The sequence below is a fragment of the Salvelinus namaycush genome, chromosome 4 (genome assembly GCF_016432855.1).
Source record: "Salvelinus namaycush isolate Seneca chromosome 4, SaNama_1.0, whole genome shotgun sequence".
Taxonomy (NCBI): domain Eukaryota; kingdom Metazoa; phylum Chordata; class Actinopteri; order Salmoniformes; family Salmonidae; genus Salvelinus; species Salvelinus namaycush.
Genome location: NC_052310.1, coordinates 71,741,281 through 71,768,432, shown reverse-complemented (window position 1 = coordinate 71,768,432; position 27,152 = coordinate 71,741,281). Strand labels below are relative to the sequence as shown.

Below are 27,152 nucleotides of genomic sequence, written 5' to 3'. Positions count from 1 at the left end.
ATCTTATTTAGGGGCTTCATAGCAAAGGGGTGAATACATATGCACTTTTCCGTTTTGATTTTTTTAGATTTTTTTTTTAACAACTATTTTGTGTATGCCCATTATATGAAATCCAAATAAAAATCCATTTACATTACAGGTTGTAATGCAACAAAATAGGAAAAATGCCAAGGTGGGTGAATACTTTTGCAAGGCACTGTATATGGATATATATATTTACCCCAAAAATATACGGGGGATTGGAAATTATGCAGACAATTACATTGATGGAAGCTACAATCTATCCGCAGTATTAAAGCTGATCCACCCCATAAAAAAACGTATTTCTTTAATAACGGAAAATAGAAACCTTTCTCGGTTGTCCTGTTCATAGCCAATGGAAGTAAAGTCCACATGGTGTGTGTGTGTGTGTGTGTGTATGTGTGTTCATGCGCTCGCATGTGTATGAGTAAAGTAAAACTGTATATGTGGTAGATAATTCCACAGTCTTAGTAGGTCTCATCATCCTTCAAGACTAGACCAGTCAATCACAAAACTTTAGGTTTTGTCCCAAATAGCACCCTATTCCCTATGTGGTGCACATAACACCCTATTCCCTGCTTTTGACAAGTGCTCATAGGGCTCTGGTCAAAAGTAGTGCACTATATAGTGAATAGCATGCCATTTGGGATGCACACCAGTGTTTTCACTCAAGGCCTAGCTCAACGCAGAACAGCTGTACAAATACCTTAGACAGGATTTCTAGCTCCCCATGAAAACACTGGTCTGTTTCTAATAAATATATACATATTGGGTAAATACATTAGATAAACTGAAATAAACACATGGAATGTGTTCCAGAAACATAACACAGAAAGACTGCGTTCCAAATGGCAACGCATTCCATTATAGTGCACTAGAGCCCCATGGGTCCTGGTCAAAAGTAGTGCACTGTTATAGGCAATAGAGTGACATGTGCAAAGAGTAAACTGAAATGGTGGATAAAACAAAACCTAACACATGTATTTCTGAGGTTTAAAGAGGTACAGGCTCTTTCTCTCTACCCCCCTCCCATTCTCCCCCGACTGTTCTAAACACTCATATATTGTGCTTGTCTCCACTCCCCACCAGGTGTCTCCCATTTTCCCCCATTACCCCATTGTACTTATACCTGTGTTTTCTGTTGGTCTGTTGCCAGTTCGTCTTGTCTTGTCAAGTTTAACCAGTGTGTTCTCCTGTTTTACAGTGTCTCTAGTTTCTGTTTTCTAGTCCTCCCGGTTCTGATCATTCTGCCTTTTCAGATCCTGAGCCTGCCTGCCGTTCTGTCCCTGTTTGACGCTTCCTTGGATTACCGACCTCTGCCGGCCCTGACCCTGAGCCTGCCTGCCGTTCTGTCCCTCATTGACGCTGTCTTGGATTACCGACCTCTGCCGGCCCTGACCCTGAGCCTGCCTGCCGTTCTGTCCCTCATTGACGCTGTCTTGGATTACCGACCTCTGCCGGCCCTGACCCTGAGCCTGCCTGCCGTTCTGTCCCTCATTGACGCTGTCTTGGATTACCGACCTCTGCCGGCTCTGGACCTGCCGTTTGCCTGCCCCCTGTTTTGTAATAAACATCTGAGATTCTAACTGTCTGCCTCCTGTGTCTGCATCTGGGTCTTATCCTGAGTTGTGTTATCCTGCCTCTTTTCAAGAAATGATTTGCTACACAGCCTGCTAAGGTGCTCAGTATTGTCCATGGGATAGTTTGTTCCATATGACTCAATTCCCCATATATTTCCTTTGAGAGTAGTTTTTTTCCAAAGTTTACACAACAATTCTGCATTGACATATGTCAGAAAATATGCTGACCTGAACTACAATTTAAGACACCATATTGACAACCAAATAGTGTTTACCCCTTTTTCTCCCCAATTTCGTGATATATAATTGGTAGTTAGTCTTGTCCCATCGCTGCAACTCCCGTACGGACTCGGGAGAGGCGAGCCATAGGTCTCCCGAAACACAACCCTGCCAAGCCACACTGCTTCTTGACACACTGCTCGCTTAACCCGGAAGCCAGCCGCACCAATGTGTCAGAGTCCAGACAACCAATTCTGATTCATATTAATTTGGAGTTGAAAACCAGCCAATGTGAATTCAACTCGAAATAAACCAACGTTTTAAGCCCCACAAACCAATATAATACTGTAGAGTTATGTAACCCACACAGCCACTGACTTTATCTTCTCCTCATGACTTTGAGGTCGAGAGAAAAAAATATATACTTGGTTATGTGTCCGAAAACATTCTGGCCTGAACTAAGGTAGCAAACCACCTGCCAAAGACAATAGATCAACAGTAACTGATGGTAAATGTTAGCATCAATGTCCAGGTCACCTCTAATAGTAACTTTCAACCAACATTATTTAGCTTTGGGTTGTGTTCTCAGAGGCACAGACACTGAATGTATTAATCCCTTTCTTTGTGTTCCTTGATGTTTATAAATGTTTTCCCCTCAAATCATCTCTAAAGGAAGAAAACAAACTAAAAGAAACTACCTTGACAAATGTCAGAAAAGACGCTGGACTGAAAGACGCTGGACTGTTGGACTGAAAGACGCTGGACTGCTGGACTGAAAGACGCTGGACTGAAAGACGCTGGACTGAAAGACGCTGGACTGCTGGACTGAAAGACGCTGGACTGAAAGACGCTGGACTGAAAGACGCTGGACTGAAAGACGCTGGACTGTTGGACTGAAAGACGCCGGACTGAAATACGCTGGACTGCTGGACTGAAAGACGCTGGACTGCTGGACTGAAAGATGCTGGACTGAAAGATGCTGGAGTGAAAGACGCCAGACTGAAAGACGCTGGACTGAAAGACGCCAGACTGAAAGACGCTGGACTGCTGGACTGAAAGACGCCGGACTGAAAGACGCTGGACTGTTGGACTGAAAGACGCCGGACTGAAATACGCTGGACTGCTGGACTGAAAGACGCTGGACTGCTGGACTGAAAGACGCCAGACTGAAAGACGCTGGACTGTTGGACTGAAAGACGCCGGACTGAACTACGCTGGACTGCTGGACTGAAAGATGCTGGACTGAAAGATGCTGGAGTGCTGGACTGAAAGACGCTGGACTGAAAGACGCCAGACTGAAAGATGCTGGACTGAAAGACGCTGGACTGCTTTACTGAAAGACGCTGGACTGCTGGCCTGAAAGATGCTGGACTGAAAGACCTTGGACTGAAATATGCTAGACTGCTGGACAGAAAGACGCCGGACTCAAATATGATGGACTGATGGACTGAAAGATGCTAGACTGCTGGACTGAAAGACGCTGTACTGCTGGACTGAAAGACGCTGGACTGAAAGACGCTGGACTGCAGGACGCTGGACTGCTGGACTGAAGGACTGCTGGACTGAAAGATGCTGGACTGCGGGACTGAAAGATGCTGGACAGCTGGACTGAAAGATGCTGGACTGAAAGACGCTGGACTGCTGGACTGAAAGATGCTGGACTGAAAGATGCTGGACTGCTGGACTGAAAGACGCTGGACTGCTGGACTGAAAGACGCTGGACTGAAAGACGCTGGACTGCTGGACTGAAAGACGCTGGACTGCTAGAATGAAAGATGCTGGACTGCTGAGGGGCGCAGCGGTCTAAGGCACTGCATCTCAGTGCAAGAGGCGTCACTACAGTCCCTGGTTCAAATCCAGGCTGTATCACATCCGGCCGTGATTGTAAGTCCCATTGGAGCTTCTTTAAGAAAACCAGTAGTGCACCTGCCTTAACCTGTTGAGGACAGAGGGCGCTGTTTTCACTTTGGGGGAAAATCGTGACCAATTTAAACGGCCTCGTACTCAATTCTTGCTTGTACAATATGCATATTATTATTACTATTGGATAGAAAACACTCTCTAGTTTCTAAAACCGTTTGAATTATATCTGTGAGTAAAACAGAACTCATTTTGCAGCAAACTTCCTGACAGGAAGTGGAAAAAATGAAATCGATGCTCTGTTCTAGGGCCTGCCTATAAATGTCCTTGATATTTATTAGTATACATGCACTTCATACGTCTTCCACTAGATGTCGACAGGCAGTGAGAGAAGAAATGGAGTGTATAACTTGATCTGGGGTCGAATAAAAGCTCTTTGTATGACGTGTCACCAGTTTCCTGTTTTCTGGAGCGCGCGCGAAGGGACCTGGTATTGCCTTCTGAAAGGCTGTCGTTATAGACGACTAATATCTCCGGCTTTGATTTTATTTGATAAATGTGACAATATCATCGTAAAGTATGTTTTTTCAATATAGTTTTATTAGATTATTGAAATTTATTCGGGACGTTAGGCGTGTTGCATTGTGTGCCTTTGTTCAGGAAGGAGAGCTTCGCGCTACTTTGCTAGCTTTCCGTGCTAATTGACTGGAGAAGAGGACATTCTAAAACCAAACAACGATTGTTCTGGACAAAGGACCCCTTGTACAACATTCTGATGGAAGATCATCAAAAGTAGGACCCATTTTATGATGCTATTTCATATATCTGTCGAACATGTTGTACTAGTAGTTTGCGCCCAGATTTTGGGCACGCTCTCGCTATAACTAAGCTGGATGTCGTAATTAAGTTATTTTTAGAATTCTAACACGGCGATTGCATTAAGAACTAGTGTATCTATCATTTCCTATACAACATGTATTTTCTAGTAACGTTTATGAATAGTTATTTGGTCAGAATAGTTGAGTGTCATAAAAATATCCGCACATTCTGGGAAAAAGATGCTACGTTAGCACAATGTATAACCACTGATTTCAGCTCTAAATATGCACATTTTCGAACAAAACATAAGTTTATGTATAACCTGATGTTATAGGACTGTCATCTGATGAAGGTTTATGAAGGTTAGTGAAAATTAATATCTTTTGCTGGTTTATTCCCTATCGCTAACGTGCCTATTGCTATCGCTAACGTGCCTTGATGAATGAATGCGGTAGTGTGGTAGGCTATTGTAGTAAGCTAATATAATGCTATATTGTGTTTTCGCTGTAAAACACTTAAAAAATCGGAAATATTGGCTGGATTCACAAGATGTTTGTCTTTAATTTGCTGTACACCATCGATTTTTCAGAAATGTTTTATGATGAGTATTTAGGTATTTGACGTTGGTGTCTGTAATTACTCTGGTTGCTTCAGTGCTATTTCTGACGGTAGCTGTGATGGTAGCTGCAATGTAAAACTGATTTATACCTCAAATATGCACATTTTTCGAACAAAACATAGATTTATTGTATAACATGTTATAAGACTGTCATCTGATGAAGTTGTTTCTTGGTTAGTTTGGTTGGTTCTTGGTTAGTTAGGTTGGCTTTGTGCATGCTACCTGTGCTGTGAAAAATGTCTGTCCTTTTTTGTATTTGGTGGTGAGCTAACATAATAAAACATATGTGGTGTTTTCGCTGTAAAACATTTTAAAAATCGGACATGTTGACTGGATTCCCAAGATGTGTATCTTTAATTTGCTGTATTGGACTTGTTAATGTGTGAAAGTTAAGTATTTCTCAAAAATATTTTTTGAATTTCGCGCTCTGCCTTTTCAGTGGAATGTGGGAGGAGTTCCGCTAGCGGAACCCCGGTGCCAGACAGGTTAAGAACCCTGAGACAGGTCATCGAGCAATAGCTGGACAGCTACAGTCTGATCAGGCTGTCAGGCTGATCCTTTGGAGTGGTGGCGAGTTCACACATCCACCTCCCCACAAGTGAGTTGTCTGGCAAAGAAATACTTATGCATTACTGCCACAAGTTCTCCCTCTGAGAGAGCATTTAGCACTGGGGCAATGTGGTCACATGCCACAGGGAAACTTTGACGCCAGAAACTGTCAATAGGCTGGTGTTCTTGGCATGGAACTTGTGAAGAAGGAGGCAGTGAATTGTTAAACTGAGAAACACACAGACTGTCTGCTTAATGCTTGAAGAAGTTAGTTTGAAAAGGTTTACAACTTGAATTCAGACTGCTCTTCTTATATTTGGCAGGAATTTACATTTTTAATTACATCATGAGTACCTGGACTATTTTTACATTTAACTCCTATACCTTTGTTAATGTTTCATGTTTGCACAGGTTTACCGTGATGTGCAATGCCCCCTTTCTGTTTCTATAAGGTTAAAAGCAATATTTTGTAATTTATTAACTTTGAAGGGCTCATAAAATGCAAAAAAAAAAAATATATATATATATATATATACAGTATATCATGATATTATATCAGTATCGTCAGTGGAAAATATTGTGATATGAATTTTAGTTCCCATCGCACACCCTTAGTGTGTACTCACCACAGAGCGCAGTCCGAACCCTTTGACCAGCTCCAGCGAGTTCTGGTAGCAGGCTGTCAGGTCCTTGGTCTCTGTTTCACCCACATGTCCCCTGGCCACAGGGCCCACAGTGTGGATCACATCTGGGAGAAGAGGGCAGAAAGAAGAAGAATATTAGCTAGCACACTAGTATTGAGGACAGACAGAAGAAGAATATTAGCTAGCACACTAGTATTGAGGACAGACAGAATAAGAATATTAGCTAGCACACTAGTATTGAGGACAGACAGAAGAAGAATATTAGCTAGCACACTAGTATTGAGGACAGACAGAAGAAGAATATTAGCTAGCACACTAGTATTGAGGACAGACAGAAGAAGAATATTAGCTAGCACACTAGTATGGAGGACAGACAGAAGAAGAATATTAGCTAGCACACTAGTATGGAGGACAGACAGAAGAAGAATATTAGCTAGCACACTAGTATTGAGGACAGACAGAAGAAGAATATTAGCTAGCACACTAGTATTGAGGACAGACAGAATAAGAATATTAGCTAGCACACTAGTATTGAGGACAGACAGAATAAGAATATTAGCTAGCACACTAGTATTGAGGACAGACAGAAGAAGAATATTAGCTAGCACACTAGTATTGAGGACAGACAGAAGAAGAATATTAGCTAGCACACTAGTATGGAGGACAGACAGAAGAAGAGTATTAGCTAGCACACTAGTATGGAGGACAGACAGAAGAAGAATATTAGCTAGCACACTAGTATTGAGGACAGACAGAAGAATAGTATTAGCTAGCACACTAGTGTGGAGGACAGACAGAAGAAGAATATTAGCTAGCACACTAGTATGGAGGACAGACAGAAGAAGAGTATTAGCTAGCACACTAGTATTGAGGACAGACAGAAGAAGAATATTAGCTAGCACACTAGTATGGAGGACAGACAGAAGAAGAATATTCGCTAGCACACTAGTATTGAGGGCAGACAGAAGAAGAATATTAGCTAGCACACTAGTATTGAGGACAGACAGAAGAAGAATATTAGCTAGCACACTAGTATGGAGGACAGACAGAAGAAGAATATTCGCTAGCACACTAGTATTGAGGGCAGACAGAAGAAGAATATTAGCTAGCACACTAGTATTGAGGACAGACAGAAGAAGATATGGAACAGAAGAGAGGACATAAGAATAATACTTTAGTTAGTTGTTATTTTACAGAAAACAGAAAAGTAACTTTTATATTTCAACCCAATCTAACAGAGACACATACACACACCACACATTCTCATCTGACATGGGACTTGAACCGGCAACCCTCTTGTCGCTGAGACGCCTCTATAACAGACAGAGCATCCTTCAGTTTACTTCAGCTCCACTATCATTTCATCAGTACAGCGAGTGCAATTCACACTCAGCAGAACTAGCCCCACGAGTGCCCAGGATGTGGGAATTCTGCAGTGAAACATTTGAAGAGATAAGTACAACCATTGTTCCATTCTGTACAGAGCTGATTCCACCTGCTTGAATCTGAAGGCTCTTTAGAAAATCTGCTCTTTATGCTTCCTCTGTCATATTATTGTCAGGAAATACGACAAGATAGGAGTATGTGTCCTCACATTAGGACAATGGGTGAGTTTTGCCAAAAATGAATATAGTGGTTTCATCCCAGATGGCTCCCTATTCCCTATATAGGGCTCCCCCATAGGGCTCTGGTCAAAAGTAGTGCACAATATAGGGCATAGGGTTCGATTTGGGATGCATACATTTATTCAGTTAATGCAATGGCAGTGCAGATAGACAATCAATTACAAGTTTCATACTATCTATTCAAATATTCATATCTCTGGCTTTGCTCTCCTCCGCTCCTGTGGCCTGTGCATAGCAATGTGGGTGGCTGTCAATCATCCTATGTCATGTGCTCCAGTCTGGGCTGTAGCTAGACTGCAGAAAAGGAATATGCATGGATGGACAAACGGGGAAACAAGTGCAAACACACACACCCACCTACGCTCGACCCACACACCCACCTACTTTCAACGCACACACCCACCTACGCTCGACCCACACACCCACCTACTTTCAACGCACACACCCACCTACGCTCGACCCACACACTCACCTACTTTCAACGCACACACCCACCTACGCTCGACCCACACACCCACCTACTTTCAACGCACACACCCACCTACGCTCGACCCACACACCCACCTACTTTCAAAGCACACACCCACCCACCTACTTTCAACGCACACACCCACCAACTTTCAACGCACACACCCACCTACTTTCAACGCACTCACCCACCTACTTTCAACGCCCACACCCACGTACTTTCAACGCACACACCCACCTACTTTCAACGCACACACCCACCTACGCTCGACACACACACCCACCTACTTTCAACGCACACACCCACCTACTTTCAACACACACACCCACCTACTTTCAACGCCCACACCCACGTACTTTCAAAGCACACACCCACCTACGCTCGACGCACACACCCACCTACGCTCGACGCACACACCCACCTACTTTCAATGCATACACCCACCTAATTCAACGCCCACACCCACCTACTTTCAACGCCCACACCCACCTACTTTCAAAGCACACACCCACCTACGCTCGACACACACACCCACCTACTTTCAATGCATACACCCACCTAATTCAACGCCCACACCCACCTACTTTCAACGCACACACCCACCTAAGCTCGACACACACACCCAACTACGCTCGACACACACACGCACACACCTACGCTCGACGCACGCACACACCTACGCTCGACGCACACACCCACCTATGTTCGACACACACCTACCTACGCTCGACGCATGCACACACCTACGCTCGACGCACACACACACAACTACGCTCGACACACACACACACACACCTACGCTCGACACACACACAACTACGCTCGATGCACGCAGCCACCTAAGCTCGACGCAAACACACAACTACGCTCGACACACACACACACACACCTACGCTCGACACACGCACACCTACGCTCGACGCACACACACACCTATGTTCGACACACACACACACACCCACCTACGCTCGAAACACACACCCACCTACGCTCGACGCATGCACACACACAACTACACTCGACGCACACACACACACCTACGCTCGACACACACACAACTACGCTCGACGCACGCAGCCCCCTAAGCTCGACGCACACACCCCCCTAGGCTCGACACACAAACACACACAACTACACTCGACGCACACACACACAACCACGCAGCCCCCTAAGCTCGACGCAAACACACAATAACGCTCGACGCACACACACAACGCTCAACGCACACACACACCCTCCTACACTCAACGCACACATCCACCTACGCTCGATGCACACACACACCCACCTGTGCTCGACGCACACACACAACAACGGTCTACCTGTACTGAACAAAGTCTGCACCACAGAGAAAGAGGGAGAGGGAGGGAGAGAAAGGGAGCGGGAGCAGACGGAGGGAGAGAATGACAGAGAGAGAGAACTGTTGGGGGAGATTGAGAGAGAAAGAAGGACAGAGACAGGGAGAGAAAAATAATGGGGGAGGGAGAGAGAGAAGATAAAAAGGGAGGATAAAGAGGGAGATGGGTTTCCCTAAAACTCTAAAATGGGTTTCACTCAGTCATTACATAATGATAGGGAAATAATTCTCACCACATTGCATTTCAATTTACCTGTGAAAACGTTTGTTTGACACCTGACTAAGAAAAAAGTTTTTTTCTTTCATCTAATTCTCACACAACAAATACTTTTTGTACTAGCTAATACTTCATCAAGTGATTTAGCTAGTACATCGTGACTGTTTCTAGAACAACATCACACAAATAATGTTTCTGAATAGGACACAGTCATTATATTTCAGCCTGCGCCCCAAACGGCACCCTATTCAGTATTAAATGCACTACTACCCTATGGGACTTGGTCAAAATTAGTACACTCTATAAGGAATAAGGTGTCATTTGGGATGGAGACAATGTTTTTGAATAGAACACATCAGTCGTTGTAATTCATTGAATACCGTTACTAGGTTTAAGATACATAAATCTCACTTTATAGGCTATTAAAGATTGATAACCATGACTCATTCATTACAGATCACACATCAAATACTCATTTCTGTTCTCTGAAATATTAAACACCGTTAAATATATATAGTGAGACTCATCCTGAGCCACTTGGTGTGTATGTTTGTGTGTGTGTGTGTGTGTGTGTGTGTGTGTGTGTGTGTGTGTGTGTGTGTGTGTGTGTGTGTGTGTGTGTGTGTGTGTGTGTATGTGTCTGCCAGTCTGTTTCTGCTTATTTTCCAAATCCTTAAGTATTTGTCATAAGGAATAGCCATGTTGTCAAGAGAGAAGAAAAAGACTGGCACCCAGGCTCCCACTAACCTACCTGACCATTACCTTTCTAACTTCATGGGAAACTGACTCCACTAACCTACCTGACCATTACCTTTCTAACTTCATGGGAAACTGACTCCACTAACCTACCTGACCATTACCTTTCTAACTTCATGGGAAACTGACTCCACTAACCTACCTGACCATTACCTTTCTAACTTCATGGGAAACTGACTCCACTAACCTACCTGACCATTACCTTTCTAACTTCATGGGAAACTGACTCCACTAACCTACCTGACCATTACCTTTCTAACTTCATGGGAAACTGACTCCACTAACCTACCTGACCATTACCTTTCTAACTTCATGGGAAACTGACTCCACTAACCTACCTGACCATTACCTTTCTAACTTCATGGGAAACTGACTCCACTAACCTACCTGACCATTACCTTTCTAACTTCATGGGAAACTGACTCCACTAACCTACCTGACCATTACCTTTCTAACTTTATGGGAAACTGACTCCACTAACCTACCTGACCATTACCTTTCTAACTTCATGGAAAACTGACTCCACTAACCTACCTGACCATTACCTTTCTAACTTCATGGGAAACTGACTCCACTAACCTACCTGACCATTACCTTTCTAACTTCATGGGAAACTGACTCCACTAACCTACCTGACCATTACCTTTCTAACTTAATGGGAAACTGACCCCACTAACCTACCTGACCATTACCTTTCTAACTTCATGGGAAACTGACTCCACTAACCTACCTGACCATTACCTTTCTAACTTCATGGGAAACTGACCCCACTAACCTACCTGACCATTACCTTTCTAACTTCATGGGAAACTGACTCCACTAACCTACCTGACCATTACCTTTCTAACTTCATGGGAAACTGACTCCACTAACCTACCTGACCATTACCTTTCTAACTTCATGGGAAACTGACTCCACTAACCTACCTGACCACTAACCTATCATCTAACTGTTCTTCCTAGAATTAGCCTTTAAAATTAAATTATTTTTTGCAATTCATTACATATAGAGTATCATAAGGCCTTTCTTTGAGGGCCCTAGTGATGTTACGCTTGATACCGGAACTCCGAGGCATGCGCTGAAATTGCTAAGCAGCTAACTTTGAAGCAGTGCGCCAATGCGTGTATCCCTTTATCAGAAGAACGTCATCAATGACCTCTGAAGCATCGTTTGATCCCGTGATGTTTCAAACCGTGTGTTGCAAAATGCGAGATCCCACTGATTTCGCTGTAGTTCCAGTGCGTTCTTCGATTCTAAGCCGTTTTCAAACAACGACCTCCACTGGACATCGTACTTACAAATATAGTTTGAGTTTTGTAGCAACAGTTTGACCTGACCGGTAGCGTACTATAGCAGGTAGGGTAGGGAACTATGGAACTATGGCAATCAGGAATGTCAGGGTACGAGGTCCAATCCTTTTGAAGGCACACTATTTAGAAAATTGTGAAACCACACTTTCTTTCTGCACTGTTGTTCAAATCATTTGTTTTATTTAGTGTAGTTTGAGCTACTGTCTTAAAGGAAAATTCCACCCCAAAACTATATTTTAGTATTTGTTTCACTAGTCCATTGTTGACATAGTCCCAAAATTTTTTGCTTGTCAGCAATCAAGTTTTCAAGATACTGTGTGTAACTTTAAAAATACAGAAATCATCCCCGTATGATGCATTTTGCAGTAGATGATGCTGCGTTTTGCATCATAGGATGCAAAATGCATCAAACAGGGAGGATTTCTCTATTTTGAAAGTTATATACAGTATCTTGAATACTTGATTGCTGACAAGCAAAACAGTTTTCCATAGTTTTTGAAAAATAGTAAACTTGAAGGGAAAAACAGGAAGCATTATGGAAGATGCAAATGTGGGTGGTAATCCAACTGATTATAGGCTACTAAAGCCAACGACTTACTGCTACGCCACAGAGTTTTGATGATAACAGTGGAGTGAAAAAGCATATCTGATAATCACTGCTATTTATTGCTGACCAGCAGATGTCACTAATGTGACTTGTGAACAGATAATGAAGCTCCTAGTAACAAACCGTTTTCCGGCCCAATTTGGTGAAATCCTTCAGAAAGCTTCGGTTTCCCATCACTAGTTATATCCGGACACAGTGGTGTTAGGAAACTTCTGGTTTACAGTCCAGATCTGCAAGTCACATTATGATGGCTTGCAAAGTGACATGTAATTCCTATTGGAATCCAGCTTGAATTAGGATATCCAACAAGTGGATATATTAATCAACCTGCATTCAGAATGACTGCCAGGGCAGGGAAGATTGAATACTGAGACTACCTCAATAATCTAAACTGGAACAACCATACCAGTAACAGGTGCACTAAGTCCAAATACTAACAGATTGGATTAGTTTAGAAAAATATATATGCTATTTATCTTTGTGTAGCATAAAATGTATCAACCAATCAATGAACATGCAAAAACAGAGATATTAAAACAAACAATTCTGAAAATCATCCTGCAATAGAGCATGCTGGGAAATATGATATTTGGTTCTATGTAGAACCATTCTTGCCTTCCTAAGAACCATTCTTGCCAGCCAAAGAATCATCAGACAATCCTGTCTTTCAAAAACAGTCATTAGAATGTTAAAGGTTCTAAGTAGAACCCTTTGACTTACAAATAGCCTTTGTCTTCCAAAAAGTGATCTTCAGATTAAAAAGGTTTTGGAACCCTTTTTTCAAAGAATGTAGAAATATTGTACACAGCCATGACATTATTATGCCAACTATCAACACATGTTGCGAAAGTGAGTATCAAAACATAAAAGTTTGAAATGTGCTCCATTCTCTGTGCATGCTGGATACACTCAAAGCTGAAAAGTGTCTAATTTACTTGAAACCAGCAACTCTTCAGTTCAAACTAGTTTACTATCTTCCCACTAATATCCTTTGTGCAGATACAAACAGAAACATGTCCTTCACCTTTTAGAAAAAAACTGTATAAATATTGATCTGAAGTGGAAACGTAGAGGATATGAGCGGAGACATGGGTTCTGGCGAGATAAGAACTGTTTAAACTTTCATGAATTCACTGGTGGTCTGGTTATTGGTGCTGGCCCAACACTGTAATTGGCATGCTGCTGCTCTACCGTTGTTGTAGTGTTGAGTTTCTATTTATTATGGATGAAAAACAACTCTGAAGCACATGCAACGTACCCCATTAAAAGCACATTGTGGTGTACATTGTGTGTGTATGTTGTGTGTGATACTCTGGAAGGAATGCCTCAGACAGCTCCTATCTCATTACTGTCTCTACCAGCAGCAGCTTTGGTTAGTAGGAGATCTGATCATGCAAACACAAAACCTCTTGTTTCATATGAAGTAATCTTTTATAAGGTATCAAACTTTGCCCTCAAAAACTCTAATTCCACTTGCCTCATCTTAGTAGAATGCCACGTCGCATCCTGTATATAACTGCCTTTAAGAAATGTCTCATTTAGCCATTTAAAGCTAGCGACGCTGACTAGATAAAAGAAGCTACTTCTCTTACACTGTATAAGGGCTCCTGAAATAAAAAGTTGAAGTGAACTACGAGAGGAAGCGGGGTGAGACAATTGATACACTGTGAGAGGAGTGCAGCCAGCTAGAAGATTTTATTACCAACCCTTTTTAAATCCAGCAAAATCCCATGCTTATTTGAGATTCTGTGTGAAAGCGTATTAGTAGAGCTATGAGAAAATTATGGAAATCACACTAAACTACCCGTTTGCAAGAATGTATGGAATGGTTCTGATGGGGAAATTGCTATGCACTGGGCATGAGAACTGGTGTGTGTGTGTGTGTGTCTGCTCACTAAAATAACACAATGCAATAAATTACCTATGCATGATTTGACCTTGAGGATGTCTTGGCAAAAGGTTCTTATTTGCACCTCGTACAAATAAATGAATGAAAATAAATGAATGATTTTTTGCATTCTCTCTCTGTGTTTGTTGGCTAAGGAGATGGTTATTTATGATTGGCCTGTGCTTTTCAATGAATATATTATACATATTACAATATTATACACTATACATCTTGTCCCAAACAAAACAGAACTCTGAGAATGCATGTGAAAAAGAAGCAGGGTTTGACAGGCGATTCATCCTAAAAATGTTTTTGTATTGTAGAATGTTCTTTCGCTTTTATCTCCCTCTCTTTATTCTCCTTCCTGACAGGCTTATTTCTGCAGATCAGTATATCTACATTACTGTCACAGGGAACAGAGATACAGAGAGACAGACACACATGCATACAATTATCCTCTGCAGGCTTCATACAAGAAACAAATAACTCTCCATCTTAGCAGGCGAGGTAGACACCATGAGAGCCATGATGGGAAAGGTACAAACCATGCTGATAGAAGACCAACAGTCGTTCCTGGGCTAATAGGAAGAGGGTTTGGTTGATTACTGGTATGATAACAAACATTAACCAGGGTGTTGTATCTAGATCCTAATGGCCCAATGAAATGTTCTAAGCAGAGAGGGGTCGTCTGGGAGGAAGAGTAGGGCCTGCGTTGAAAGGACAAATAGATAACTCCTCAAACGATGTCTAGTAAGTAATTGATAACACATCACAAATCCAAAGTCAAATGCTAGGGGCATTGTTTATTGGGAGGTTTATTCATTTTTCAATTTCTCAGAGGTTTTTATTTCATAGCTCAACCAAAACAGCATTAGATGTATTATATTATTATATGGTATTGAATATAATAATGTAGGTATATACTTGAACTTCAAGGGTTGGCTGGATTGCTGCTCTCCCATGAATGCATCCAGTACAGAATAAGCCTGTGGGTAGTGGGGACGGGAGGGCTCTTTGTGAGGCAGTGGGTCTTTGTGAGGTGAGTTGTGTGCCTGGTCATGTCACCCTAAGCTAAGTGACCATAGCAGCAGATAAGTCAAATGGAAACACTGGACAGGAGCTCATCAGCCATGAGTGGGATTGCCAAGGCAAGGATCCCGTAGGCGGTGGGTGTGTGTGTGCGCGCGCGTCTCTGTCACCTCTCTGTGACCCATGCAGAGAGAGGAGATTGCTCACGGCCACACAGTCAACAGTTCTCCTATTGATCTGTTCTCATTACACATCTGACCGGTGCTTTAAGATTACTCTGTTTTTTCACTAGGAAACAAATGGCGTCAGTAACATCAGTCTGCTGTTTACTGTACAAAACCAATGAATAGACAACATTAACATGAGGCATAACGGAGAGGCCACTCATTAATACAGTAGATTTGTCAAACTGATTGGCTTACAGTATGCATTCATATGTTAAGACATAACACACTTGAATTTCAATAAATTGAGGTTGACGAAGAAGAAGAAGAAAAATAATAAAAAAGAGAAAGAAGAAAAAAAAGAAAAAGAAAAAGAAGAAAAGGGTAAAAAAAATAAAAAGAGAAAGAAGAAGAAAAAAGAAGAAAAAGAAGAAGAAAAGAGAAAGAAGAAAAAGAATAAGAAAAAAAAAGAAAAAGAAGAAGAAAAGAGAAAGAAGAAAAAGAGAAAGAATAAGAAAAAAGAAGAAGTAAAAAAAGAGGAAGAAAAATAAGAAAAAAGAAGAAGAAAAAAGAAGAAGAAAAAGAAGAAGACAAAGAGAAAGAAGAAGAAAAGAAGATGAAGAAGTTATTCTGCAGTGTAAAAGTCATGTATTGGGTTATTACTCACATTCTTCTCCTCTGTCTGCAATCCTATTACTCAGAACACTGATTGAAATCTACAGAATATATTTCCTCTGCAAAGAGCTGAATGATTATCCTGTGTTTCCACCATCATGCAAACGAATCTTGTTTCCTTCATCATAACAATGTCTGTTGTGTAAAAGAGGCAGGTCTGCATTCATATGCCTTTTATTCCTTCCATTAAGCTACATTTTTCCTATTTCATTTGTGTGCTGCATTCTCCTTTCCATACAATCCCTGACAAATTAATACAATAATAAATTAATTAACACACACACACACAAACCAATAAACAACATCAGGGACACGCTGCTGCTAAACAGACATACAGGGAATTGTTTTGGCTTGTTTTGTTATCCTCTCTCGGGTCTATTCAGCGGAATATAATGTGTGTCTACAGGAGAGTTGGGGACGTTTAATCCCTTCGGAGAACACAAATGAACGGGATGGGTGAGCACATCAGATTGATGTACAGTGAATGGAGACGGGATTTGTTCGTGGAGTGTGTGTCTGGCATACAGTACCAGTCAAAAGTTTGGACACACCTACTCATTCAAGGGTTTTTCTGTATTTTTACTATTTCAACATAGGGTCATTGTTCTTTTTTTAAATTGAACATGTAACATTTAACCCGCAAAACACCAGTCTCAACGTCAACAGTGAAGAGGCGACTCCGGGATGCTGGCCTTCTCGGCAGAGTTACTCTGTCCAGTGTCTGTGTTCTTTTGCCCATCTTAATATTTTATTTTTATTGGCCAGAGATATGGCTTTTTATTTGCAACTCTGCCTAGAAGGCCAGCATCCCGGAGTCACCTCTTCACTGTTGACGTTGAGACTGGTGTTTTGCGGGTACTATTTAATGAAGCTGCCAGTTGAGGACATGTGAGGCGTCTATTTCTCAAACTAGACACTCTAATGTACTTGTCCTCTTGATCAGTTGTGCACCAGGGCCTCCCACTTCTCTTTCTATTCTGGTTAGACCCAGTTTGCGCTGTTCTGTGAAGGGAGTAGTACACAGCGTTGTACGAGATCTTCAGTTTCTTGGCAATTTCTCGCATGGAATAGCCTTCATTTCTCAGAACAAGAATAGACTGACGAGTTTCAGAAGAAAGTGCTTTGTTTCTGGCCATTTTGAGCCTGTAATCGAACCCACAAATGCTGATGCTCCAGATACTCAACTAGTTAAAAAAGGACAGTTTTATTGCTTCTTTAATCAGAACAACAGTTTTCAGCTGTGCTAACATAATTGCAAAAGGGTTTTCTAATGATCAATTAGCCTTTTAAAATGATAAACTTGGATTAGCTAACACAATGTGCCATTGGAACACAGGAGTGATGGTTGCTGATAATGGGCCTCTGTACGCCTATGTAGATATTCCATTAAAAATCTGCTGTTTCCAGCTACAATAGTCATTTACAACATTAACAATGTCTACACTGTATTTCTGATCAATTTGATGTTATTGTAATGGACAAAAAAAATGTGCAAGAACATTTCTAAGTGACCCCAAACTTTTGAACGGTGGTGTATGTTTCTAAAAATTTATTTATTTATGTACATAAATGCAGAGGTCAAGGCCAATGAATGGGCAGCTTTGTAAAGGATACGCTGAATGAGTGGAACCTGGCCTCTTTGATTCCAAGGTTTGAGGGTAAGTAAAACTGAGAAATGTATTTTTGAGAGTGGGGACAAAGCTTTGTGGGGGGACGACACAGTTTAATTGACCCTGTGTGAAACAGCATCTACGTCTTCCACATTGTCATCGATAAACAATAATACAACGTTAATGGAAACTTGAAAGACTTAACTTCACCAGAGCCTCTTAGAAGCTTGCAGATACATTACATGAACAGTTACCATAAATAGTCTGGTCTTTTACCATATTTGCTTTATTGGTCATTTGCACAGATTCTGTCACAGTAACCATCCTGACACACAACACACACATCACAGCCTGGGAGCAGCTCATGAGCACTTAAGGGTAAAATTCCTTGTCAAGGGCACAACAGCAGAAGGTAGTATATATATATATTGTTGCTGTAACCCTCTGGCTAATGGATCACTCGCTGCAAATTTCCTGCAGGCAGCTCGGGGTTTCTAATATCGGCCTGCCTTTCTAATCTCTAAGCTACTGCCACCCCTATTCATTTAGCTCTTTCCTCACTCCCTTGCCTTTGTTGAAACAATTGACCTGGCTTATCAACCCTTCCTTCAAAGTATTTAATTAAGAAATGTGCGTGAAACTATCCCTTAAAATCTCCCCCCTAACAGGTAAGCCTAGTGGTTAAGAGCGTCGGGCCAGTAACGGAAAGGTGGCTGGTTCAAATCTCAGAGCAAGCAGTTAAACCTCCAACAACAACTGCTCCCCGGGTACCTGAAGACGTCGACATCGATTAAGTCAGTCCCCCACACCACTCTCACACCACTCTGTTTCAGAGGGTTTGGGTTAAATGTGGAATACTTTTTTTAACATTTTGGTTTAATGCATTCAGTTGTGCAACTGATTAGGTATCCCTTCTACCCTTTTTTTGCAGCGGCAGAGATGGCCCAGGAAACATTCTTGCTTTTGGACAACTCGACTACGCTGTGAGTATTCTGTAAACGCCACCTATTTTATATAGGAGGAGAGGTCCTCGGGACATGTGAATACATAGGACTGTGGACAAACCCAGTGAAACACCAAGTTTCAGCTGTAGCCGGTTCTTCACATTCTTAAGTGTTGTTGCACATTTTGAAAACTGATTGTTAAAAGGAATTTATAATTCATTGAAAACGTTGTGCTCACAACATAGTTAAATGTTAGAGGGCAGCCCAGACAAGCAAGTGTCTAAACAACATCTGGCCCGATGTGGTCAAGACAGTCGACATAGTCTGACAGTATCCACGTCTGCTGGATAGTCCAGGAATGGTGGGTTACATTTTTTCCAAAAATATTAGACTTGAATTTTATTCCGTTTGCTGTGATTAACTAGACTGATGACGCGACCAACGTGACTCGCAGCGCAGGATGAACTGGAAAGGAGGCTGTTTGTTAATGCAATATTCTCTAATAAATTGTGCAACAGGGTTTGATTGGTGCTCTCAAAGTTTTTTTCCCTCTGGTTTAAAAATCCAACCATTGTGATAGAAGGGGGTGGCGCTCGGTGGCTGTGGGTGTTTGAGTGAGAAAGACACAGAGGGGAGCAAACCAGTAAAATCACAGCCCCCTTCATTATCGACGCATTGTGCCCGACAACATCAAAGAGCCATACCAGACTCTGAAGTAAGGAGGACTTGGAGTTAGACGTTAGCCAGACTAGTGATTAACTGCAATGGAAACAAGTAATTGTTTGTTTGGCTACAACATAACACAATTTGAAGTCATATGGGGCAGAGTCTCACAAGCATTAGAAACAGCATTGGGTGTGAATACGTTGGGAACATACGGATCTGGGTGTGAATACGTTGGGAACATACGGATCTGGGTGTGAATACGTTGGGAACATACGGATCTGGGTGTGAATACGTTGGGAACATACGGATCTGGGTGTGAATACGTTGGGAACATACGGATCTGGGTGTGAATACGTTGGGAACATACGGATCTGGGTGTGAATACGTTGGGAACATACGGATCTGAGAATGTGTTCTGTCGTTAATGTTTGTGGATATATATATGTAAAAATTAAGTTGTCTATTGTTTTTGTCATATGAAAATCTTTAGTTGTCTATAGTTTTTTTCAATGTATGTTTTTGCTTTTCCAAAAAACTAAGAGTAAAATAAAATATTACCAAAAAAAAATTGGCTGCTTTACTACAGATTGTTGAGGACTTCTACACTTTAAATCCGGACTGCTCGGGGAAACTCACTGATAACTGGATCGCGGCCCAAGATCTTCTCTTCAAAGTGGAATAGTTTCAAATTACCCTGCTGGTGATGTCTCAGATGCTCATTCATTTTGAGCCTGAAACAATCAAGTTATTCACTAAACATTCTCTCCAGATACACAAGGTGACATCGCTTTAAGACTTCTGCCAGTGGACCTCCCAACACCAGTCTACAAGATAGGGTGGAATACAAATTCCGACCTAGATTCAATGAGACCAGAAAGTCCTTCATTGACTTGCAACCTGTAAGTTTAAATAGTGGATAGGCATTGGTAGATTGATGGGGAAATTAGATGATAGCATTTGTAAACCTTGACTGAAATTTTTTTTATTCCAAAATCTGTTACGCATAACTGCACACTCCAAGACATTACGTAGGTTTCCATCCAATTTGGAACAGATTTTCAGGGGAATAGTCTCAAATCTGCATAAAACAATATGCACATCCGGCAAATGGATAAAAAGCTGTGCGTGATCACGTAGTGGCAGTGGTGGAAAAAGTACCCAATTGTCATACTTGAGTAAAAGTACAGATACCTTAATAGAAAGTTACTCAAGTAGTGAAAGTCAGCCAGTAAAATACTACTTGAGTAAAAGTCTAAAAGTATTTGGTTTTAAATATACTTATGTATCAAAAATAAATGTAATTGCTAAAATATACTTAAGTATCAAAAGTAAAAGTATAAATCACTTAAAATTCCTTATATTAAGCAAAGCAGATGACATCATTTTCTTGTTTTTAAAATTTACGGATAGCCAGGGGCACATTCCAACAGTCCGAAATTATTTACAAAAGATGCATTTGTGCTTAGTGAGTCCGCCAAGCCAGAGGGAGTAGGAATGACCACATGTTCTCTTGAGAAGTGCGTGAATTTGACAATTTTCCTGTCCTGCTAAGCATTCAAAATGTAACAAGTACTTTTGGTTGTCAGGGAAAATGTATGGAGTAAAAAGTACAATATTTTCTTCAGGAATGTAGTGAAGTAAAAGTAAAAGTTGTCAAAAATATAAATAGTAAAGTAAAGTACAGATAACAAAAACAACTACTTAAGTAGTACTTTAAAGTATTTTTACTTAAGTACTTTACACCACTGCGTAGTGGACATAAAAATCCCTTTTGCAGTTAAATTCCTATGTACCGAATAAAAACATACAAGTTAAATAGGTTTCCATTGCATTTTCAACTACTGAGCCCACTCAGGTCTTCGCACATGCGCTCTAGCAAACAGCTTGCACATACACACATAGGGGTAGACATTACATTATGAGATTATTACGGTAGCCAAGCATCAATCATCATGTCACCAGAATAAGACCCTTAATATTTATTAGAAAGGAGCATCAAGCTCATCACCTTGCACTTTCACCACCCTGTGAAGTTAATCATCATTTATTTCATCTGTAGCCTAATAAACTGCTTGCTTTCCCGAGTCGTAGTGTGAGGAACACACAACATATCATGGCGTGACTCCAAGTTTACTTCGATATGATGGTTATTATATCAATATTTGCGCATAAAGTAGTTTCCACCTCCATTTTTCCCAACAAATTTTCTGTAGACATTTAGAAAATCGTACCGGCATTTCCTGTTTGTATCAGCCCGGTCGTGACTTTTTTAATGTGTGAGGTAATCTACATGAAACAATTGGATGGAAATGTGGTTAGTGTTGTGAAAAGGAACCTATGAGCCCCAGCCCAAAATGAATGGAAGATGTAGGCATCAAGCAGGGATTGGGTGTTGATTGATGTAAATTGCTATAAAATATACAAAAGAAAGTGTGTGTGATGGCATTGTCAGTGTGCCTCCATGCTTTACATAACTTATCATATTCTAAAATAAAATGATCTAACAGGATGGGACTAACATGGTTGAGTACCTGAACCAGGCGGAGGTGACCGAATCAAGCAGAGGTGACCAAACCGATTTGAGTGGGCTCTTGGGGACTGCTTACATGTGTTTACAGCTGTTAGTGGACCGGCAATGGAGCTAGGTACACCGTTTGGGGCACTGTATGTGTGCCTCAAGTCCTATTATGTGTTTGATATCAACTTTCTCAGACTATGTGCCCCAGAATTAGAATTCCTACAGACCACGATGTTTCACCTGCCAGGAACAGAATCCTCTGCAGTAAGACGGTTGCGAGCATGTCTCTTTTTTCCACTGAACAATAGTGCATAAGTATCTGCTCTTGTATGTTGTGTGAGAAGTGACAGGAGGAAGCACAGCCCTCAGGCTGCTGTGTTCCTGTGAATAATTAGATCAGTGGATGGATGAGCCATGAGTGTCTCATTCCAATGCTAATATGCTCTTAAGGCACTATTTATAGCTCTGTTAAATTAACTTTACGTTTAAAAAAAAAAAATGCATTTGTGCCTGCTTTTTGCCTACAGTACGGTATGTGGCTCGTTTGCCTTGAGATACATGATTTCAGATAGATCTTATTGGCCATCCGTGAGAGTAAATGTCATTCCTGTTCATCTGTTGTGTTGTATCGTTATTACATGTTAAGGTTGAACATTGACATTGTTTTAACTTCACTGACACTTACATGAGAGTATAAGTTTCCTAAAAGCACATGCAAAATAATCATATAATTCTAGAAGAATGTGTAAAATGCAAAAATGTTTCGGGAAAAGTCAAATTTGCAGTATGAAAACTTAACATGATGAACAGGAATAACATTTACTCTCACAGGTGGCCAATAATATCTATCTGAAATGCACACCCCTAATAAGCCAATACTCCGGAAAATAACCTAATGATTACGTTAAAAAAGACCCAGCTGCTAGGTCAACCCAGCATGAAAGCAAAAAATACCCAACTGATGCTTAAATTAATTCGTGTTTGGGTAATCCCAACAACCCAGATAAGTTATTCACGCAACCCAACTGGCTGGGTCAACATAACCCAGCGTGTGTTCTCTGTCCAATATTTACCCAGCCAAAAAAACGAAATTGTTATTTTTCTAACCCAGCATTTTTTGGAGTTTGCTCTGCTACACAATGTACAACAACCTCCTATGGATTAAAGCCATCTCTACATCGTCAATAAGACAAAACCTATGCCTGAACCTATTTTTCTCTGATGACATTGAACAACATTGAATGTCCTGTGAGCAACTGGCTAGGGTTCAGAGAGACTGTAAGAGATGAGAGGCCTTGCATGCTGGCAGTCAGTTGCAGAGACAGACATGGACACACATAGACAGACATACACAAGCTTTGAACACTCACTAACACGTTCTATATTTGAATTTGTGCCAAAATATCTAACGTTGAGGATCCACATTGACAATTACAGGTGAAAAACCTATTTCCATATTGCTTTGAGCTCCGATAGAGAAAGAGCTTAAAGAGAAAGGTAAAGGTACAGTAGCAGGTACCAGGTGTCTCTCTCTGTCTGTGTCTGTGTCTGTCTGTGTCTCTCTCTCTCTCTGTCTGTGTCTGTCTGTGTCTCTCTCTCTCTCTGTCTGTGTCTGTCTGTGTCTCTCTCTCTCTCTGTCTGTGTCTCTCTCTGTCTGTGTCTGTCTGTGTCTCTCTCTCTGTCTGTGTCTCTCTCTCTCTCTCTGTGTCTGTATGTGTCTCTCTCTCTCTGTGTCTGTCTGTCTCTGTCTCTGTCTCTCTCTCTCTGTGTGTCTGTCTGTGTCTGTGTGTCTCTCTCTGTCTGTGTCTGTGTCTCTCTCTCTGTCTGTCTGTGTCTCTCTCTCTGCCTGTGTCTGTCTGTGTCTGTGTCTGTGTCTCTCTCTCTCTCTGTCTGTGTCTGTGTCTCTCTCTCTGTCTGTCTGTGTCTCTCTCTCTGCCTGTGTCTGTCTGTGTCTGTGTCTCTCTCTCTCTCTGTCTGTGTCTGTCTGTGTGTCTCTCTCTCTCTCTGTCTGTGTCTGTCTGTGTCTCTCTCTGTCTGTGTCTGTCTGTGTCTCTCTCTCTCTCTCTCTGTCTGTGTCTGTCTGTGTCTCTCTCTCTGCCTGTGTCTGTCTGTGTCTGTGTGTCTCTCTCTCTCTGTCTGTGTCTGTCTGTGTGTCTCTCTCTCTGTCTGTGTCTGTCTGTGTCTGTGTCTCTCTCTCTCTCTGTCTGTCTGTCTGTCTGTGTCTGTATGTGTCTGTGTCTCTCTCTCTGTCTGTCTGTGTCTGTCTGTGTCTGTGTCTGTGTCTCTCTCTCTGTCTGTCTCTGTCTCTGTCTCTCTATATATATATATAGATATATATGGATGATATATATATATGGATGAGCCTGCATTGATTAGGGAAGGACATGAAACGTTTTCTTCAAACGGCCGCTGAGGAGCACAAGCTGTGTCCAACATGGCACCTTATTCCCTATATAGTAGACTACTTTTGACGAGTGCACTATATAGGGAATAGGATGCAATTCGGGACGTACCCACAGTGTGAGAAACATCTTAGATATGTTTCACTAACATATTCCACAGCAGATAGATAAACTACCAAAGGGACGAGCACACATCAAACATTCCCCTTTTTCTGGCTACAACAAACTTCCTTTGACAAATCTGGAGATGTATTTACAGTAGAGGGACACTACTGTGTCAGACTCAGAGAGGAACTAGTAGCTACACCGCTGGGCTTCCATCATTCTATTAACTAGTAGCATTGTCCATTTGGAAGACCCATTTGCGACCAAGCTTTAACTTCCTGACTGATGTCTTGAGATGTTGCTTCAATATATCCACATACTTTTCCTCCCTCATGATGCCATCTATTTTGTGAAGTGCACCAGTCCCTCCTGCAGCAAAGCACCCCCACAACATGATGCTGCCACCCCTGTGCTTCACGGATGGGATGGTGTTCTTCGGCTTGCAAGCCTCACCCTTTTCCCTCCAAACATAAGGATGGTCATTATGGCAAACAGTTCTATTTTTGTTTCATCAGACCAGAGTACATTTCTCCAAAAAGAACGATCTTTGTCCCCATGTGCAGTTGCAAATGGTAGTCTGGCTTTTTATGGCGGTTTTGGAGCAGTGGCTTCTTCCTTGCTGAGCAGCCTTTCAGGTTATGTCGATATAGGACTCGTTTTACTGTGGCTATAGATACGTTTGTACCTGTTTCCTCCAGCATCTTCACAAGGTCCTTGTTCTGTTGTTCTGGGATTGATTTTCACTTTTCGCACCAAAGTACGTTCATCTCCAGGAGACAGAACGCGTCTCCTTCCTGAGCGGTATGACGGCTGCGTGGTCCCATGGTGTTTATACCTGCGTACCATTGTTTGTACAGATGAACGTGTTACCTTCAGGCTTTTGGAAATTGCTCCCAAGGATGAACCGGACTTGTGGAAGTTCATAATTTTTTCTGAGGTCTTGGCTGATTTCTTTTGATTTTCCCATGATGTCAAGAAAAGAGGCGCTGAGTTTGAAGGTAGGCCTTGAAATACATCCACAGGTACACCTCAAATTGACTCAAATTATGTCAATTAGCCTATCAGAAGTTTCTAAAGCCATGCCATCATTTTCTGGAATTTTCCAAGCTCTTTAAAGGGACAGTCAACTTAGTATATGTAAACTTCTGACCCACTGGAATTGTGATACAATGAATTATAAGTGAAATAATCTGTCTGTAAACAATTGTTGGAAAAATGACAAAACTATAGTTTCTTAACAAAAAATTTGTGGAGTGGTTGAAAAACGAGTTTTAATGTCTCCAACCTAAGTGTATTTAAACTTCCGACTTCAACTGTACATCACAGAAGACTGAAATTTAACAAAACCGTTTGACACAGAAACACCGGATTTTCAGCAGGAGTTTTGAAATAATGTTATTCATATTTTTTATAATTTCATAATTAATAACATTCCACCTATGAGGCAACTAGGTAGTTTGACTGCAGGAAAGGGCTACATGTAAAGGAAAGATGTCCTACTTTGGGTCCTGGATCATATGATATCAGTCTGGACCATGTTACCCTTAGAACACAGGGATAATCTATGTCTACCTAAGACCACAGGGATAATCTATGTCTACCTAAAACCACAGGGGTTATCTATGTCTACCTAAAACCACAGGGGTTATCTATGTCTACCTAAGACCACAGGGGTTATCTATGTCTACCTAAAACCACAGGGATAATCTATGTCTACCTAAAACCACAGGGGTTATCTATGTCTACCTAAAACCACAGGGGTTATCTATGTCTACATAAAACCACAGGGATAATCTATGTCTACCTAAAACCACAGGGATAATCTATGTCTACCTAAGACCACAGGGCTAATCTATGTCTACCTAAGACCACAGGGGTAATATATGTCTACCTAAAACCACAGGGATAATCTATGTCTACCTAAAACCACAGGGATAATCTATGTCTACCTAAAACCACAGGGATAATCTATGTCTACCTAAAACCACAGGGGTTATCTATGTCTACCTAAAACCACAGGGGTTATCTATGTCTACCTAAGACCACAGGGGTTATCTATGTCTACCTAAAACCACAGGGATAATCTATGTCTACCTAAAACCACAGGGGTTATCTATGTCTACCTAAAACCACAGGGGTTATCTATGTCTACCTAAAACCACAGGGATAATCTATGTCTACCTAAAACCACAGGGATAATCTATGTCTACCTAAGACCACAGGGATAATCTATGTCTACCTAAGACCACAGGGGTAATATATGTCTACCTAAAACCACAGGGATAATCTATGTCTACCTAAAACCACAGGGATAATCTATGTCTACCTAAAACCACAGGGATAATCTATGTCTACCTAAAACCACAGGGGTTATCTATGTCTACCTAAAACCACAGGGGTTATCTATGTCTACCTAAAACCACAGGGATAATCTATGTCTACTTAAGACCACAGGGGTTATCTACGTCACCCTAAAACCACAGGGGTTATCTATGTCTA

At 41.5% G+C, this 27,152-nt stretch overlaps 1 protein-coding gene across 1 annotated transcript in view; it reads right to left on the bottom strand.

Annotated features, from left to right (window-relative positions):
* macrod2 (mono-ADP ribosylhydrolase 2) overlaps positions 1–27,152 on the bottom strand; it is a gene marked incomplete at its 3' end in the record, with an annotated part of 1,144,860 nt that overhangs the window by 336,424 nt on the left and 781,284 nt on the right. Inside the window, exon 6 of the mRNA XM_038990908.1 lies at positions 6,294–6,415. Within this exon, the coding sequence (XP_038846836.1) occupies positions 6,294–6,415 (122 nt within the window). The remainder of the gene's footprint in view (positions 1–6,293; positions 6,416–27,152) is intronic.